Source organism: Equus quagga, chromosome 1, assembly GCF_021613505.1.
Source record: "Equus quagga isolate Etosha38 chromosome 1, UCLA_HA_Equagga_1.0, whole genome shotgun sequence".
Classification (NCBI taxonomy): Eukaryota; Metazoa; Chordata; class Mammalia; order Perissodactyla; family Equidae; genus Equus; species Equus quagga.
Window position 1 is genome coordinate 164,143,935 of NC_060267.1, and position 20,858 is coordinate 164,164,792.

A 20,858-nucleotide genomic window follows, 5' to 3' on the forward strand; every position below is an offset into this window, starting at 1 on the left:
ACTTTGTTTAATTAATACAAATACTCTACACAATATAAAGATTTCTAGGAATGTGGATTAAAAACATTAGCAAAATCTTTTTGAAGGTTGCGTCTCTATTTTATTCTGAAGCTAGTTTCATACACTTAGGATCTGTAATCAGGGCCCTTGTTATACGCCTTCTTTACTTTTACTGAATAAGCAAAACATGAAGGAGAAATTCTGTTTTAACATTTGTACTTGCTCTCATACTTAATGGATCAAAAGATTTTGCAACTGAAACCTCAACTAGCCATGTCCTAAGTTAAAACACATGGCAGGAAGTGAAGTTTTCCATAAAATAACATTTAGACTCTTCTACTGTTCAATAAAATAATAATACATTTGCCAACTTTTACTAGCACAGATTTTTAATGCTTTGGCGGACTTAACATCTAAAAGGAAATTCCATCATGCTGATTTAAAAAGCTGGTTTTATGTAGGATATTTTGATGTTATTGCTGCTGCAAAAATCTTGGTACAGGGAACAGGTCTTTCTTTGGGAAATCTGGCTGGCTGCCTCTGGTTCACTCCCATTCATTCATTTGCTGGCTTAAAAATTTAGACAAAGCCAAGATTAGAGATGACTTGACACAAAAATACAGTTAGGGCACAGGGAATTTCAGAGCTGAAGGAAAATATAGTCATCATCAAGAATGGAAAATGATGTTTTAATGCCCAGGGATGTTATTTAAATTGCGTCAGACTACCAATTTGATGAGTAGGAATCTTATTAAAAGAAACTGGTTTTCTAAGTGATTTACTGGCAAGCAAAGACCACAAAATTTTGTCACCTGTACAATTTAAGTGGCTTACGCCCATCAACACTACCTCCTGGAATGACAGATGAACTCTCCTTGCTCCTACCAAAGGCTAACCCGTCCACTTGGCTGAGTCTCCTCACGGCCCTCTCAAGCCTTCACTGCAGCAGGTACCCTCTCTCACGCATCACCCCCTCCTGCTCCGCTCCAAGACAGCAGGCGAGCACTCGGATCTCCCACCTCACATGAAGCAACAGCAGCAGCAAACACCTATGTGCAGCGCTTCCCATGTGCCAGGCATTTACATACCTTGATTTATTCCATCTTGACAACAACCCTAGAAGGCAGGTATTATTATCCCCACCTTATACAAGAGAAAACTGAGGTCCCAGAGCTAGTAAGAGGCAAAGGAGAGATTTGAATCCAGGCACTTGACCACTGCTTTGCTGCTTCGCAAAATAGAACAAACAAAACAAGCCTTACCCTTAATCCAGCTATCACTCCATTTCTCTGTTCCCATTCACATAAAAAATTGTCTAGAGTTACATATGGTCCTGGCTCTACTTTCTTATCTTCCATTTCTCTCCATCACAATCCCATCAGGCTTTCACTCCCAGTGATGAACTAAAGCTGGTCATTTTGGTCACTTACTATCCATTTTGCTAAAACCAATGATGACCTCTCAGCAGAATTCAGCTGGTTGGCCACTCCCTCCTTGAAACACTTTTTCTCCTGGCTTCACCAACATCCTGCTGATCACCAACACCCGCTGATTTCCCTCTTGCCTCATGGCCATCCCTTCTCCCTCGCCTCTGCCGGCCCCTCCTCTTCTACTTAACCTCTAAATGTTGACACACCCCAGGCTGAGTCCTGGGCCCTCTTCCCCTACTCTCTACACGGCTTAAACGTTTTATTTCCATCAGCGAACTCCAAACTCATACTCCCAACTGGTGATTTGAATTTCCATTTCAAACAACACATCCAGCACAGAACTCTTTTATCTCCCAAAATTTCTTCCTTTTTATTATTACGGAAAATTTCAAATATATACAAAACTAGTAAAAATAGTATAATGAATTTCCATGTAACAGTGACCCAGATTCAACAGCTTATATGAGTTGATAAAACTTATGGCTAATCTTCTTTCATTTCATCTGTAACTCCACCCACTTCCCATCCTCCCACCCCATATTATTCCAAAATTGAGCTCTTTATTTCCCCTCCTCCAAACTTGTTCTTCTCCATCTCAGCAAACATATGCCACCATCATCATCTACCCAGATTATTCAAATCCCAAAGCTAGAAATCATCTTGGTTTCCTTTCCTTTTTTCACTAACTGCATCTGCCCTCCGCGCCCCCAGCCCCCCAATCTGTGAATCCCCTCAGCCCTACTACTGTCCTAGAGCCACCCACTGTTCCCCATCCCCACTACCACCACCCTAGTCAAAACCACCATCACCTCTCCTGGGACTGTCAGTAGCCTCATACCTGGTGTCAAAGCACAGTAAAATCCCAATTCTTTACCCAAGCCCACAGCAGTTTATACAACTAGGGCCCTGCCTACCTCTCCTCCTAGCCCTCTCTTCTGAACACACCAAGCTCATTCCTGCCTCAAAGCCTTGGCTCTTGCTAGTCCTCTGCTATGCGTGTGGCTGGCTATCTTCCTTATTCAGCTGGCTCTTTTCCTTATTCAAGTCTCAGCTCAAATGTTACATACCGATTTAAAATAGCACACCTGCCCTCAGCCATTCTTGCCTCCCATGACCCCATTACCCTGCTTTATTTCCTTCATTGCATGTATCACATCTAACAATCTCTAGGTTATCTGCACCAGAATGAAGCTCCACATACAGAAGGGGCTTTACCTGCTTCACACACTGCTGTATTCTCTGCACCTAGAACAGGGCTGGGCACACAGCAAGGACTCAATGCATGTCCACTAAATTTAAAATAAAATCCACTTCATTTGACTGGAAACTCTAGAGGAAAAACGGAAAAGAGCTTGGCCTCTCAGATTACTTAATTTATCGAACAAAAGTATGTCAGTGAGGGGCTGGCCCAGTGGCGTAGCGGAGCACATGCTCTGCTTCGGTGGCCTGGGGTTTGTCAGTTCAGATCCCGGGTGTGGACATACACACCGCTTATCAAGCCATGCTGCGGCAGGCGTCCCACATATAAAATAGAGGAAGATGGGCGTGGATGTTAGCTCAGGGCCAATCTTCCTCAGCAAAAAGAGAAGGACTGGTAGCGAATATTAGCTCAGGGCTAAACTTCCTCACAAAAAAACCATACAGTATGTCAATGAAAAGCTAACATATATATTGACACTATACATTTTAGACACTAAAGATTTAAGTGCTGGGCATAGTTAAGAAGTAACAGTATAGGCAAATCCTCATTTTTCACAGCCCCCAGCTGTATAGAACTGTACAGGACACTTGCACCAGCATCTCATCTCTTGAGATGGTATCATCACCATTCCTCCTTTACAAACCGACTCATCCAAGGCAGTGCAGGGAATCAGCCCAGAGCGGGGATTAACACTGGTTTATTCTAGTCACTGAAACACGTACTGAGTGCCTATGATACGTCAGCACTGTGAGATACTGTGGCCACGGCCTTGCTGAACTGGGCCTGTGCCCAAGGAGCCGCCCTCCTCACAGGCTGCTCTGTCGGAGCTCACAGCGTCCTGAGGCTGGAATGCCAAGTACTGCTCGTCCCAGGCTGGATAATTTGTAAAAGACTCACTGATAATCAAAGCAAATTAGGTGTCCAACCGTTGGGAAACATTTCATATTAATGAGATGCCCACCCCCAAACCTCCCAGTTGAAGAAGGCCACTCCAGCATACAACCTTCCCAAAATGTGCACGTGATGACTAGCAGAGAACCTTAAGGGTTAAACTCAGGACACGGCCCAGCTCTCTGGGTAAGCAGCCCATCCCATCCAAACCCAAGCCTCAGCAAAACCGCAAGTCAAGCAGATTATCAGCACTCAATAATTAGCACTGGGACCCATAGGATCCCCAGAGGTCTCTGCCCCAAGAGCCCAGCCATTTGACTTTAGCAAACTACTGTGCCAACAGTAAGTCCCCCTTTCTTACGCCCAGGAACACTTAAAGTGAAGTGTTGATTTGGAACAGAGACGAGGATATGTGAAATTTATCTTCCATTGTGTTGCTCAGTTAAACTTTGTCTAAATCATATGTCACATTCTTTTGTTGCAGTACAAGGAAAAAGCAATTTGATAGCAAAGATGCGAATTCAAGGGCTGAGTCCTCTACTTACTTGAATGAGTCCTTTAAACTTAGGCCGACAATGTAATTTATCATCCAAAACAGGGCACTTGTGAGAGTGAAAGGGGGTGCTACTGATCATCACACCAGGACAAGAGGCACAAGCCAGGACTACCCCAGGCAAATCAGGGAGCAGAGTCGCCCCATCTAAATCTCTGAAGTTGTCATCTCCCCAACCGTGGAACGAGGCTGAGGATCCCTACACCTCCCTCCCAGGGTGCTTGGGAGAATCAAGGAACAACTTACTGCATAATTGAGAGCTTTGTAAACAAAAAGGGAACAAGACACACGAGACATTTGCAGGATAAGACACAGGCTTATCAAAGAAGCAAACTAGTACAACTGAAAAAGGATTATGGTTTTTCCAAAATCAATTAGGTACATAAAATCAGTTTCTTCTGATCAGAGTCCCACTACAATCTGAGGTCGGAGACTTATCTATCATTTTCAACGCTGCAACTCCAGAACCAGCCTAGTGTCTGGCATATTTCCAATGAATCCATAAGAATTAGTAATTAAAAAAATTCTTTCATTACCAAACTCTCCCATCAAATTGATGAATAGAGTAGATCTTGCTCAGTGGATTGGCCCCCTACAGAGGCCAAGCATGGAGTGACCCCTCCAGTGAAATCTCAGTCTTGCCTGCACAATCCTTACTGCATTACACTATTTCCACTCTTATCTCCTTGACATTTCTAAGGTTACCCAGACTGCTGATTCTTTGATCTTTAAGAAGAAAATATGAACTAGAACACAAACAGTCAACTGTCATTCAATTCAGAGCTCAGTTTCCAGAATCTGGGCGACCCCAGACTGGTTACATTTACAGCCCCAAGTAAGAATCATTAACATCATAATATGGTCATTCAGTAAGTTCTCCAAAGGGAACCCAATTCCCAATAATGAAAGGACATTCCTGGGTGGGTGAGTGCTCCATTCTCTACCCACCCCAGAAGGGACAGCAGGGTCCTTTGCCTTAGGAATCAGAGACCTATACTGGAGCTGCCTTCTGGCCCTGGGAGAAGCCATTAGATATCTCCTCAGCTCTGCTTCCTCCTCTGTAAAACGCATATGCGCATCCTTAGTCTACCTCACAGACTTAAACTGAAGGGCGGATGAGCAGTGGGGAGTTCTGTAAAGTGTAGCTGCAGCACAAATTAAAGGCAGGGCGGCAGAGGAGACCACGAGAAGGTGACCCAGTTCTGTTATGGCCCAACCCAAGGTGCTGCTCATTTCGACAGCTCCAAGGTTGAGTTCTTGCTCTGTGGCTAGGATGTACCTCTGGAGGGACTCGGGTGACCCCCTGATGATCTTAGCTGGCCAAGGTCATGGCCCCAGACATCATCTAGCTTTATCCAGCTCCTCCCAGCTCCCAGTGCTCATTCTGCTTGGGAGAGGAGTGGAAATCAGAAACAGAAGAGAAGGAGAGGAGTTGCAACTGGAAAATTCTTCCACCAAGGTAGTACCATAGCTGGATTATCCCTGTAATTTTCTGACTTCCAGGCATTAAAATTCTCAGCATTTCAATCACACTATTAGAGTTTACATTAACTTTCTGTGTAATTTTCCTAAACTTGGCTCCAAATAACCCACCAAAAGTCTCAATAATTTTGTCCTGCAAAATTCTGAAATGCTACTCTAATTCAGGGATTGGCAAACTATGATTCACAGGCCAAATCTGGGTGTTTTGGTAAAAAAGGTTTTATTAGAACATAGCCGCACCAATTTGTTTACATGTTGTCTATGGCTGTTTCACAGTACAAAGGCAGAGCTTTGTAGTTGTAACGGAGACAGTACGGCTCACAAAGCCTAAAATACCTACTATCTGGCCCTCTGCAGAAAGTTTGCCAAACCTGCTCTAAGTCTATCTGCCTCAAAACACTATGCATAAAAGAGTGTACTCCAAGCCCGTTAAATAAACCACCTTTTTCCCCAAACTGGCAAGGTTGCACTTTTTAAACAGTAATACTAACAAATCTCACATTTATAGAATCAGCATTTTTGCATGTTGAACCAAAAAAAAAAAATTTTAAGATTTATCATCAGTGAGAAAAGTGTACTTTCCCACACATTCATAATCTATTACACTAATTTTACACAGACTTTTCAAAAAAACGTTGGCTTAAAGCTGAATCCACAAACATACCACCCTCAGTCCCAAAGCAATTTTCTGAAATTAGAATTAGCTTAAAAAGTGGGGCCTAAGCAATTCTCTTTTACACCAAAGTATATCCTACTCATAATACTAAAAATTAAACTATTGTGACAATGCATTTCTGACCATGTTTATACAAGCGTATAATCCTTCTTTATATGAAATACATAGAGGTTTTTTTGCTAGTAGTTTAAATACACTTACAACACTAAGCTAAATACATCCAAATATGTGAAGAATCACTCAAAAAAGCAGAATCAATTATCCAATTTACGTTTTTAAAAGAGAATGGGGTTACTCACTGAGGTGAAGGGTGAGGACCCTTTATTTCCAGCCCTTGACACCCCTTCAGGTGAAGGATTAGCTTTCTACAGTCTGAACATGGTTGGAAAAATCTGCGCGTGGGAAGGGTAAAAACAGCTCGTCCACCTTCCTTTCTCAGCGGTTAGTGCTTTCTCCCTTGATGAAATAAGAACTCGTTCTAAGGTAGGGATAAGAACAAGGACTTTGAGACATGGTGCCAAAAAAAAAGACAGAAAAGGACAAGATAAGCTATTCATAAAATGTATGCTCTAAAACCTAAACATTATTCCTCTGAAGAGAGTTCCCTCAATTGCTGCTATACTCCCTTCGTCAAAAATTAATCCATTCATTCCAAGTTTAAAGGGAAAAATTTGAGTATTTCACTCATCTTTTCAAAGCAGTTGTCATATGCCCTGTTCAGAAAAGTTCTGAACAGAAAAATAACGAACTTTTTCTGACTGTCCCTCAAAAGGATCCAGTTCATCTAACGCCTTCTCCGTAAGCCACTCCTAACAGTGCAGCCAGAGAAACCCGCCAGAGTCCAAAGATACAAACCTCCCGTCGCACGACATCTGCTGTTCTCTCCAAGTGATCAGTTTTCCTTTTGGATTTCATTATGCTTTAACAAAAAGTAAAATTAGGTTAAGTATTATTCTCATAAAATAGTTAAATTAGTTTCCCCTGTAATATCATGACTATCCAAAATACAATATAACATTGTGGATCCTAGAAAATGGTCAATGAAAATTTGTACATCTAACTAAAGTTTAACGATCTGCTAATGGCATGCACACTTAAACAAGATGTTATGATGTGCCTTCAGGAGTTTCATAGGCGAGTTTCGTAGGCCTCCCACGACCATCAGCCGGTCAGGTCTCTGAAAATCAACCTCAAATGACAGTGGAGGCAGATAACTCACCTGCTTAGAGTAAGATGGCGCAAAGCACTGGGTGTCAACCTCAACAAAGCAGCCTGAGTGCAGATGGCTCCAACAGAACCTCGAAACAAGCCAGGAACCCCGACAGCAGCACAGGCCATGGCGCTTCCTGGGTAAACATAAACTGAAAGTTACAATACAGTCAGGCTTCACTTAACAATGGGCACATGTTCTGAGAAATGTGGTGTTAGGTGATTTGGTGGTTGTGTGAGCATCACGGAGTGTACTTACACAAACCTACATGGGATAGCCTGCTGCACATCTAGGCTATATGGAACTAATCTTATGGGACTCCCCTCATATACACGGTCCATTGTTGACTAAAATGTCGTTATACAGCGCATGACTGTACTTTAAGAAAAAGTAGAGAAATAGACTATGTTAGGGGCCACTGAAGAAGAGTTTGGATTTTTTTTGGTGCTGTTATGAGTTTATCTAACAGCAAAGCAATTCAGGGCCTAATTTCACCCTGACAAAATTTCTGCCGTTATTTAGCATTGCTTCATCTGATCTCCTTGGTACATATGTATGTAATCACTGGTGCCATCAAATATTTATGTTCTCTATTAGTTTCCAAAATCTCTGACCAAGTTCACACGACTAATCTTATGCTATTACAGAAAAGGAGAGCAGATTTTCTAACGGCCTGACAATTGTATTCCACTCAAAGAGCACCATGTAAGGCTTTAATATTCCTTGTTAGATAAAGTGCAAGGGGCAGACACACTTTCTGAGATTCACAGCAAGGAGAAGGAGCAAACCACAAGTACGTGCAGTAACAGAGATGGACATCACAAATACCACACTGAATGAAAAGAATGAAAGAAGTTCTCAAAAGAGCACATATTCTATGGTCTTATAAAGTACAGAAGTTATTTTGTACTTTAATTTATGAAGTTAGAGAAATTAGTAATTACCCTTGGACAGGCAGGAGTGACAATGCTGTTTCTTAATCTGAATATTGATTGCATGGGTATTTTCATTTTGTAAAAATCCATCAAACTACAGAGGATTTTTAGGACAGTAAAATGCTCTGTATGATACCATAACGATGGATAAATGTCATTATATATTTGTCCAAATCCACAGATCATGTAACACCAAGAGTGAGCCATAATGTAAACCATGGACTTTGGGTGATTATGATGTGTAAAAGGAGGTTCATCAACTGTAACAATGTACCACTCAGGCGGGAGATGTTGATAATGGGGAAGGTTATGCATCTATGGGACAGGGGGTGTATGGGAAATCTCTGTACTTTCCCCTCAATATTGCTGTGAACCTAAAACTGCTCTAAAAGAATTGTCTTAATAAAAAAATTAATCAAACTGTTCCCTTAGGATTTATGTACCTTTCTGTTTGTAAGTTATACTTCAATAAAAAGTTTAAAAAAACAAAAAGTCAGAAAGGTTCCCAACATTTCAAATTCTAAAAACTACTGGCCTATCAGGAAAAGCATTGATTGGGAGTCAGATGATAAATACTTTTGGTTCCTACTATTCTGTTTTCCTCTGCCAATTTTAAATGCTTCTTTGCCTAAGATGCCCACTTTCAACATGTCATATTGCTCTATCTGTCCTTTCCAATCTTAGTTACCTTGATAATAAACAAAAATAAATGTGAACATACTTTTTTTCTAAGTTGTTGGGAAGGCACTATATAAATTAATTGTAATAAAGGTAGTGTTAGAAAAATACTTAAGCTAGGTGTGCTTATATTCCTGCTCCTTATTCATTAATTAAGCCCTTCATTTGACAAATATTTATTAAGAGCCCATTATGTGGCAGGCACTGGGGATATAGACATGAACAAAACAAAGATCTTCTTAGAGAGCTTATATTTTAGACGGTGAAGACAGAAAATAAATACAAGTAAATCAATCAGGTGGCGCTCTAAGTCACATGGGATTTATTCAGTTATAACCAAATCATATCAAAAAGCCACTGCTTCGTAACTAATCTTGAGATAAAAGATCCATTTCTTGCCATACTATGGTGTGGCATCACTGTGGATAAACATGCTACTTGCTATTTTTCTCTCTAGTAAATGAAAAAAGCATAAGGCCTCTTTCAACTCATGCAAGACTACTAAATGTAGTTTCTCTCCTTCAAATGTGCTAAACCAAAAATGGTGCACTAATCATTGAAAGAAAGAACGAAAACTTACTTTAGAAGTCCATGAGATTTTAGGAGTCCTTAAGTGTATGGCTGACTGACTGACATGCAATATTTTGGTCCTGGTATTATGCTGAGTTCTTTGGATATTCACTGGTTGGAACACAAACAGTGTTCCACATACTGCAATTCTCACAAAATTCCTGCAATGGCAGAGACAACATATGAGAACAATGCTTTGGGAAACTGTTAAAAAAGGGCTCTCTCTTATTGCAAAAGGCAAGGCTCATTTTAACCAGCAGGCATCTCCCCACAGCAAGTCTACTCTCAATTACTCACTTTCCATCAATTCTTCCTTCTCACATTTCCATTTTTCTTTTCTCACTTTTTCTCTCACCGCTTCTCTTTTTCATCTTCTCTGGTCTGTCTTTAACCCCTGTTTCTTAGGATATCCATCCCATGAAAGTCCAGACCAATGGCTAGAATGATACAGTTACATGGCACTTAAGGCCAGGTTCCCTGATAAAATGTAAGTGATATATAGGTAACTATGGAAATATTGTTCTGCTCAATGTTTTAGACAACTACTGCTAAAATAAATTGTCCCCACATAAGATATATCTTTCACGAGTAGACTGTTTGCATGGTCTACTGCTCAACTAAACTGGAAAACAAAGAAAAGTTCATTTTAAAAAGCCGTTGTCTTTAAAATTCTGAAATCTGGTTTTGTAACAATAGTAACCATGACCGAGAGGGCCACCTACTGGTAAAAAAAAGAAGAAGGGTATTTTTTTACTAAATTGTGTTAAAGTGCCATCCAAAGTAATAAGGCATTAAAAAAAACCTACCCATTTTTTGAAATATGTCCAATGGTTTCATATAGTCAGTTAATGTATTTAATTAACTATAGAAACTTAACATAAGTAATTTCTAAAACCATATACAAAAGAATATTCCATCAATGTTTGTATCCTCACAGACGTTACCTCACCAAAAGTTTCTTAATTAACTCTATTTCTGAAACATAGAAAACAATCATAAATGCTAAGTAAAACATCTCCATTTAAGCAGTAAAAAAATTACTATAAGCAACAGATTAAATTTAAGATTTAAAATGAACTATACTGGTTTCTTTTTAAAAAGTACAGTCAATCTATTTAACGATTACTCCATGCCAGGCACTATTTTAAGCCGTGAAGCCACAATAAAGAACCAGACACAAGGCCCTTGCCATCATGAAGCTTTTACTACAGCGTATGTGACAGAAAATAGTAAACATAATCAAGAAGACAATTACAGATGACAAAGAGTGTGCTGAAGGAAACAGAGTGATGGGGTGGGTGGGGGAATATCAGGAAAGCTCTCTCTCAAGAGCTGTCTGAGCTGAGACCTGACAGATGAGGAAGAGGCAGCCATGCAGATGCAGAGGGCAGAGCACTGCGGCAGAGGCCCAGTCACAGAAACAAGCCTGGTGTTTTGCAGGAAGCTCGGCCAGTGTGACTGGAGAGCAATGAGCTAGGAGAGCGCGATAAGGGATGAAGTCAAGCAGGCAGACACATGCCACATAACACCAGGCTGTGGCAAGGGGAAGGACTTTATCCTAAGGGCAACGAGAAGCATCTGAAGGGTTTGAACAAACCAGGAGAGGGACGGGATCTAATTTACATTAAAGGGTCGCTCAGACTGCTCTGCTATGGCTCACAGACAGGCAAGAGTCAAAGCAGGAAGTCCAGTGAGAAGGCTCCAGTCTAAGGTTAGAGTAGGAGAAAGCCACAGAGATGACAGAAGTAGACAAACACAGAATATATTTTGGAATTAGAGCCCTATGACTTGCTGATAGGCTGGATGAGGGGAGAGAATGAGAAAAGTCAAGAATGCCTCAGAGAGCAGTAATGCACTGAAATTAAGTAAATTCATAGAACCATCACGGCACCTGCTGATTTAGAATCCCACCTGCCACTGGGGAAGCAAAGGGACTCCCAGCATGTGGCATTTGGTAAGGGAACCCTAGTGGTACACAAGCAATTACAGAGTGCTTGACTTGGAATCAGTGGAACTGGGCTCAGATCTGACTCCTTACTCCTTTCTGATCTCGGGCCAGTCACTTCTTACCATTTTTTAATGAGAATGCCAACCCCACCTCACTGGACGGCTGAGAGGAATAAATGTCTATGGAAGAACCTGGCAAGCAAAAATGCTACTAAAAATCATCCCAAATACATTAACTACCTCTCTCCTCCCTGCCAAACAAGAGGGAGTGGTTTGATATTGCCAATGAACAACTCCCCTTGGCCTGATGTACAACAGCACTCATCAAATACAGTTTCTACTACATAGTTATGACCTAGTTCTAAATTTGATCTTATGCTAAGAATTTTGGTCACTGGTATTTTCCAGATTGGCACTGTTAACATTTTACGATTAAAAAAATTTAAAGGAGTGACGTCAGCATTATGGCAGAGAGAACTTGCCTGGGATTCTCTCCCCTCCAACATACAACTAAAAGGGGCATCCATACTCCAACAGAGGACATCCTAACACAACACAAAAACGTTGGAGAGACATGCAGCCATATGACGGAGGGCAGAGAGGCTGGAGCCCCCCTTGGAGGAGCTGGAATGGGCTAAGAGAGAACTTTGCCCCCTCCTCTAAAGACTGCAATCTGCGACCATAGAAGGCTAGAGATGGAAGGAACAGAGGAGGGGACATTCATTTGCAGGAACATCAAGGACCCCCGAGGGCCCATGCAGCCTAGAAAGAAGACCTCTACTGGGGCGAGAGCTTTCACAGGGGGTGACCGCATCAAGCCAACACCCCAGGAGAGCAGATAACGAGAGCAGAGTGAGGAAGCCCAGAGAGCATGCAGGAGAAAGCACCCCTCCCCAACCTGCTCTGCACCAGCTCCACTGCCTGGGATCTCCACTGAAGGCAGAGGGCTCAGAATATGTGGCTCTTGACCCCCACCCAGTGGCAACAGGCAGTAAATGCAACCAAATAATATCAGGATGTGAAAGATCTGACCTATCTCCTACAGCAATATCAAACACTATATCAAATCTCCAGACCAGAGAGAAAACAAGTACCCAGAATTCAGTCCTGAGGACACAGAAATATGTAACCTAAATGACAATGAATTCAAAATAGCTATCATCAAAAAACTCAACAAGGTAAAAGAGAATGTAGAGAAACAATGCAACAAGTTCAGGAGCTACTTCACAAGAGATTGAAACTATAAAGAAGAACCAATCATAAATATTAGAGATGAAAGACACAATGGAAGAGATAAAACAAAATACAGATTCCCTGAACGTTTGAGTGGACATCATAGAGGAGCGTATCAGCATAATCAAAGAAAGACATGTTGAAATGCTCCAGACAGAGGAGGAGAGAGAACTAAGACAAAAAAGAAATGAAGAAAGTCTCCGAGAAATATCCAACTCAAAGAGGAAATGCAACATAAGAATTATAGGCATTCAAAAAGGAGAGAGGAGAATGGAGCAGAAAGCATGTTCAAGGAAGTGATAGCAGAAAATTTCCCAAACCTAGGGAAAGAGAGGGAAATCGGTGTGGAAGAGGCTTCTAGATCTCCTAGATTTGTCAATGTAAAAAGACATACTGCAAGGCATATAGTAGTAAAACTGGAAAAAAATGAATGACAAATAAAGGACACTAAGGGCAGGAAGGCAGAAGAAAATAACCTACAAAGGAACCCTTATCAGGCTTTCAGTGGATTTCTCTGAAGAAACCTTACAAGCTAGAAGAGAATGGAATGATATATTCAAATCTTCAAAAGACAAAAATTTTCAGCCAAGAATACTCTATCCAGCAAAAATATCCTTCAGATATGAGGGAGAAATAAAAACTTTCCCAGACAAACAAAAGCTAAGGGAGTTTATAGCCACGAAATCCCCGCCCCCCCCCCCCCCCCCCCCAAGAAATCCTCAAGAAGGCCCTCATACCTGAGGGGAAAAAAAAAGGGAGAAAGGGGTCACAAAACATGGAGTAAGAAGATAAACAGGCAGACAGAATCAGAATAGGATAGCAAATACTCAAGTATAGCATTTAGATAAAGGGAAGGAAAACACCAAAAACAAAGATAATCCTGCCATTTTAATCACAAACTCACAACACAAGATGGAATAAGATGTGAGAAAAACAGGAGGGGAGGAGGAAAGGGACTGAATCAGTTTAGACTAAAGAAATAAGAGGCCATCAGAAAATGGACTATCTTACACATGAGATTTTGAATACAAACCTCATGGTAACCACTAAACAAAAAAACAGGAGACACAAATAAAAAATAAGGAGAAAACAATGAAACACATCATAAAAACCTCATAATTCAATGAGTAGACCAAAACACACAGGATGAGAAACAAAGGAAATGTAGGAGCACTGGAAAACAAGTGATAAAAAAAGAGCATTAAGCCCTCATACATCAATAAGTACCCGAAATGGATTAATTCTCCAATAAAAAGACACAGAGTGGCAAAATCGATTAAAGAACAAAACCAAACAATTTGCTGCCTCCTAGAAATACATCTCAGCTCCAATGACAAACACAGGCTCAGAGTGAAGGGATGGAAGACAATACTCCAAGCTAATGGTAAACAAAAGAAAGCAAGTGTTGCCATACTTATATCTGACAAAATACACTTCAAGATAAGGCAGGTGAAGAGAGACAAAGAGGGGCAGTATATAATGATCAAAGGGACATTCCATCAAGAAGAAATAACACTTATAATTATCCATGTGCCCAACACAGGAGCACCAAATTTCATAAACTATTAACAAACCTAAAAGAAGATATTAATAATAATACAATAATACTAGGGGACCTCGACACCCCCCTCACATCAATGGATAGATCATGCAGACAGAAAATCAACAAGGAAACAGCGGAATTAAATGAAATGCTAAATCAGTTGGACTTAACAGACATATATAGAACACTCCATCCAAAACAGCAGAATACACACTCTTCTCAAGTGCACATGGAACATTCTCAAGGATAGACTATATGTTGGGAAACAAGGCAAGCCTCAATAAATTTAAGAAAACTGAAATAATAACAAGCATTTTTTCTGATCACAATGCTATAAAGCTAGAAATTAATTACAAGAAAAAAGCTGAGAAAGGGACAAAGATGTAGAGACTAAACAACGTGCTATTGAGCAAGCAATGGATCATTGAAGAAATTAAAGAAGAAATCAAAAACTAGCTGGAGACAAATGGAAATTATAGCATACCATACTAATTCACATGGGATGCAGCAAAAGCCCCATGGAAATTCATCGTAATACAGGCACACCTTAACAAACAAGAAAAATCCCAAACAAGCAATCTCAAATTACACCTAACTGAATTAGAGAAAGAACAAACAAAGCCCAAAGTCAGCAGAAGGAGAGAAATACTAAAAACCAGAGCAGAAATAAATGCTATTGAAACAAAAAAGGCAGTAGAAAGCATCAATGAAACAAAGAGCTGGTTCTTTGAGAAGATAAATAAAATTGACAAACCCCTAGCCAGATTTACAAAGAAAAAAAGTGAGAAAGCTCAAATAAACAAAATTAGAAATGCAAGAGGAGAAATAACAATGGACACCACAGAAATACAACGGATTATAACAGAATACTACAAAAAACTATATGCCAACAAAATGGATAATCCAGAGGAAATGGATAAATTCTTAGACTCTTACAACCTCCCAAGGCTGAATCAAGAAACAGATAATCTGAATAGACCAATCACAAGGAAAGAGATTGAAACAGTAATCAAAAGCATCCCAAAGAATAAAACCCCAGGACCAGACGGCTTCCCTGGGGAATTCTATCAAACTTTCAGAGAGGATTTAATACCTATCCTTCTTGGGCTATTCCAAAAAATTAGGGAAAATGGAACACTTCCTAACACATTGTACGAGGCCAATAACACTCTGAAACCAAAGCCTGACAAGAGCAACACAAAAAAGGAAAACTACAGGCCAATAGTGCTGATGAACAAAAATGTAAAAGTACTCAGCAAAATTTTGGCAACTCGAATTCAGCAATACATCAAAAGGATCATACATCATGATCAAGTGGGATTTATACCAGGGACACGGATGGTTCAACATCCACAAATCAATCAACGTGATACACTGCATCAACAAATTGAGGAATAAAAACCACATGATCATCTCAGTAGATGCAGAGAAAGCATCTGACAAGATCCAACAGCCATTTATGATAAAAACTCTTAACAAAATGGGGATAGAAGGAAATTAGCTCAACATAATAAAGGCCATATATGACAAACCCACAGCCAACATCATACTCAATGGGCAAAACCTGAATATTATCACCCTGAGAACAGGAACAAGACAAGGATGCCCACTATCACCACTCTTATTCAACACAGTACTGGAGGTTTTGGCCAGAGCAATTAGGCAAGAGAAAGGAATAGAAGGAATCCAAACCGAGAGTGAAGAAGTGAAACTCTCGCTGTTTGCAGATGACATGATCTTATATATAGAAAACCCCAAAGAATCCATCAGAAAATTATAGAAATAATTAACAACTAAAGTAAAATTGCAGGGTACAAAATCAACTTACAAAAATCAGTTGCTTTTCTATATATTCTAATAACGAACTTACAGAAAGAGAACTCAAGGATACAATTCCATTTACAATCGCAACTAAAAGGATAAAGTATTTAGGAATAAATTTAACCAAGGAAGTGAAGGACTTATACAATGAAAACTGTAAGACATTACTGAAAGAAATTGATAATGACATAAAGAGATGGAAAGAAATCCCATGCACGTGGATCAGAAGAATAAACATAGTTAAAATGTCCATACTGCCCAAAGCAATCTACAGATTCAGTGCAATCCCAATCAGAATCCCAATGACATTCTTCATGGAAATAGAACAAGGAATCCTAAAATTCATATGAGCAACCAAAAACCCCGAATTGCTAAGGCAATCCTGAGAAAAAAGAACAAAGCTGGAGGTATCACAATCCCTGACTTCAAAATGTACTACAAAGCCATAGCAATCAAAACGGCATGGTATTGGTACAAAAACAGGCACACAGATCAATGGAACAGAACTGAAAGCCCAGAAATAAAACCACACATCTACGGACAGCTAATCTTCAACAAAGGTGCCAAGAACATACAATGGAGAAAAGATAGTCTCTTCAATAAATGGTGTTGGGAAAACTGGACAGCCACATGCAAAAGAATGAAGGTAGACCATTATCTCATGCCATACACAAAAATAAACTCAAAATGGATCAAAGACTTGAAGATAAGTCCTGAAACCATAAAATTCCTGGAAGATAATATAGGTAGTACACTCTTTAACATCAAACTTAAAAGGATCTGTTCAAATACCATGTCCTCTCAGACAAGGGAAATAAAAGAAAAAATGAACAAGTGGGAGTTCATCAGACTAATGAGCTTCTGCAAGGCAAAAGAAATTAGAATCAAAACAAAGAGACAACCCACCAATTGGGAGAAAATATTTGCAAATCATATATCTGAGAAGGAGTTCATCTCCATAATATATAAGGAATTCACACAACTGAACAATAAAAAAACAAACAGCCAGATCAAAAAATGGGCAGAGGACATGAACAGACATTTTTCCAAAGAAGATATACAGATGGCCAAGAAACACATGAAAAGATGTCCAACATCACTAATCATCAGGGAAATGCAAACCAAAACTACACTAAGATACCACCTTACGCTTGTTAAAATGGCTATAATCACTAAGACTAAAAATAACAAATGTTGGAGAGGGTGTGGAGAAAAGGGAACCCTCATACACTGCTGGTGGGAATGCAAACTGATGCAGCCACTACAGAAAACAGTACGGAGATTCCTCAAAAAACTAAAAATAGAACTACCATATGACCCAGCTATCCCACTACTGGGTATCTACCCAAACTACTTGAAATCAACAATCCAAGGTAACATATGCACTCCTATGTTCACTGCAGCACTATTCACAATAGCCAAGACATGGAAACAATCCATGTGCCCATCGACTGATGATTGGATAAACATATGGTATATGTATATATACATACATATATATACACAATGGAATACTACTCAGCCATAAAAAAGACAAATTCATTCCATTTGCAACAACATGGAAGGACGTGGAGGGAATTATGCTAAGCGAAATAAGCCAGAGTGAGAAAGACAAACACCAGATGATTTCACTCAAGTGGAATATGAACAAATACATGGACAAAGAAATCAGTTCAGTGGTTATCAGGGGAGGGGGGGGGGGGGATGTGCACAGGGGGTGAAGAGGAGCACTTATGTGGTGACAGTCAAGAAACAATATACAACTGAAATGTCACATTGATGCAAACTATTATGAACTTAATAAAAAAAATTTTTTTTAAAAACCCAAACCATAAATATCTGATCTCAAGTGACCCTTTAGTAACTAGTAAATCTGCTTTTGTCATGCTCTCAGGGTCCAAAAATGTCTCATTATAAATGTTTCCAATTCCCTTTTAGGAATAAATGCAAAGTTTAGTACTCGTAATGTTTTATTTAAAAGTGCTGAGAGGAATAAAAAGCCTGCATCACATGTGCAGCTATGGTTTCACTCTCTCCAGCACAGTATGAACTCAAACTGGGTAGAACCACACAGGGAACTACCTCAGGCCAGACAAGCAGGATGGCCAACAGACAGCAGGGTGAAAGCACTATGGAAGGCCAAGGAGACTCCCAAATCTAGGTCTCAAGGGAACCAGCACTGCTCCAGCGGAAAATCTCTACAGTCTGCTGAGCTCCAGCACTGTTTTAATCCAGCTCTACTTCAAGCACCATCTCATCACAAACGGCATCGTAGTTAATTAAGAGCCTAAGTTTGGAGGTCAGACAGATCTCAGTTCTTGCCATAGCTACTGCCAATTATCAGCTTTGCCACCCTTGGTAAGTTTCTTGGCCCCTAAACTTCAAGTTTCCCAATGTTGAAGATGGGATTAATGATACCTATACTCAGTAGGCTGTTTTAAAGACATAACACATGTGAAACACTTGGTACAGTGCCTGGCACATAGTGTCAATTATTATTAACTGGTTCATTAGTTTTTCTTTTTCCATTTTAGGTAATATATACTCAAAGAAAAGTTGGAAAATTACAAAGAAATTATGAAGAAAAACTACCTAACAATCCCTGTAACTTTTAGGACTGTTAACCTCAGATTTTAAGATTTCTCAGCAAATTATTTTTGATTTAACGAGGAACATTGGCCCTGAGCTAACGTGCTGCCAATCTTCCTCTTTTTACTTGAGGAAGATTGTCGCTAAGCTAACATCTGTGCCAGTCTTCCTCTATGTTATGCAGGACGCCACCACAGCATGGCTGGATGAGCAGTGCTAGGTCGGTGCCTGGGATCCAAACCTGCAAACTCCAGGCCACCAAAGTGGAGTGCATGAACTTAACCACTATGCCACCAGAATGGCTGCAGCAAATTGTTTTTGATAGATCCAAATGGCTTTCTAAAAGGTCTACCAATTTATACTTCCATGAGCCAAATATGACTGCACCCATTTCTGAACATTTGAAAATGGCTCCTCTTTAATTTGTAGGTGCATATGCTCAGAAGCACTGGAGAACTAAATATGGTTCCCAACTTCAAAATGATCACTGGGAATAGAGAATTGACACTGGAGACTCTCTCCCGTCCTCTTGTCTCCAAGAGGCTACCTGGGAAGTGTCTGTGTCTACAGAGATACAGGGAGCAGCCATTGAACTGTGTGGGCTTTGCTCAGACAGATCAGAATCATCCCAGTCAACCCTCGAGAAGTTTAACAAAGGTTTCCCAAGGGCTGGGTAGATTTCCAACTATACAAAATGGAGTGTTTGCGAGGCCTCTGAAATCGTCCTCTATGAACTCGTTTAACGTAATTTCTGGATTTCTTTTCAGACTTCTCTGCCGTTAGGTTTTCAAGTCTTAAAAGAGCTAAACTACGTGGAGCTTCACTTCAGTGTGCACAAAATTGGCAACTTCATGCAAATATTTGAGTCTGTGCACATAAATAAGCATAGGAATGTGTACATAAGTGCTTGTTATGTATACATCTAAATAAAAAATAAACACGGTATATGTGATTGCTGAACTGCATAAAACTCATAATTTCCACACAAAAGTCGAATGTTAGATCTGAAGATATCTTGTAAATCATCTCCAATCCAAGGCCTTTTAAGTCAGAAAAGGAAATAAGACCCAAAAAATGTAAACATCCAGCTCCCAGAGCTAGTTAGAAACAGTCAGATTCTGAGCCCGGATCTTCGGCTTTGCAGTTCTGTAGCGCTTTTTTCATTGCACAGCATGCTTTCTCCACCAGGATGTGAATAAATGCCTAGTAATGGAGCAATACCCCATGGAATCCGGCTGTACCAAATCGGGCACCAACACTGCGTTCAATACAAACCACCTTTTATTCGTATTTCACTGTAAGGTATACACAGGCCTCACGGTGGTAACCCTGCCAGCTGATGCTCTTCCTTTTACAAAGAGGAAACTGGTTCATACAAATTAAGTAATTTGTTCCCGGGCTTTGGGGACAGACAGGCTCTTCTTTTCCTAGGTCTGTGCTCTTGGTCCAGATACCCAACTCTGTGTGTCTTAGTTTGAAGATTAACAAAATGGAGTAATATCTAAACTCCCAGGGTTGGTGGGAGAATTATACCTACCGCAATACCCGGCACACTGCAAACTCCCAATAATAAAAGCTGATGTTATTACTACTACAAATCACTGTAGTTAACGTTATACGCCTGGGAAACACGGGACTAGAACTCTATCTCTGCCTTCCAGGTGTGGGTCCTTTCAGCGACACAATTTAGGGCATGTGAAGATAATCTGGAGTGAGGCAGAGGCGGGGATGTACCTGAACAGCCAAGTGCAGCCAGGAACTACAAGCTAGGCGTCGGCCTGAGCTCAAGGTCACTCGGTGAACCAAAATGCCAAAGGAGCTTTTCGTCCTCACTAGGAGGCAGGGAGGGAGGTCCGGGAGGCTGAGCTGCTCCCGCGTCCCCCTTTCCCCAGGAGCGCCGAGGGCCGAGTCGATGCTACCGTGGCCTGCTGCGGCCTTCCGCGGGGTCAGGTTAAGGCCTCTCTAAGGTCCGCGGGCGTGAGGCAGGGCAACCACAGCCACAGTAAGGGGCTTCCGCACCGCCACCGCGAGGAGCTAGCTCACGGATCCAGGCCAAACTCGGCCACCTACTCCTGAGAGCTTCCGGCGTCGCCGACGTG

The 20,858-nt window shown here is 40.7% G+C and overlaps 1 protein-coding gene across 2 annotated transcripts in view; it reads right to left on the reverse strand.

Moving 5' to 3' along the window:
- OXNAD1 (oxidoreductase NAD binding domain containing 1) overlaps window positions 1-20,837 on the reverse strand; it is a 41,006-nt gene extending 20,169 nt beyond the window's left edge. Inside the window, exons 1-4 of one of the 2 annotated variants that reach the window (XM_046646685.1) lie at window positions 20,494-20,837; window positions 9,637-9,787; window positions 7,453-7,579; window positions 7,089-7,152 (exon numbers count right to left, since the gene is read on the reverse strand). In XM_046646685.1, the coding sequence (XP_046502641.1) occupies window positions 7,089-7,152; window positions 7,453-7,571 (183 nt within the window). In that variant the 5' untranslated portion in view covers window positions 7,572-7,579; window positions 9,637-9,787; window positions 20,494-20,837. The remainder of the gene's footprint in view (window positions 1-7,088; window positions 7,153-7,452; window positions 7,580-9,636; window positions 9,788-20,493) is intronic. The other variant, XM_046646691.1, reaches the window with a different exon arrangement.
- Between the last annotated feature and the right edge of the window lie 21 nt (window positions 20,838-20,858).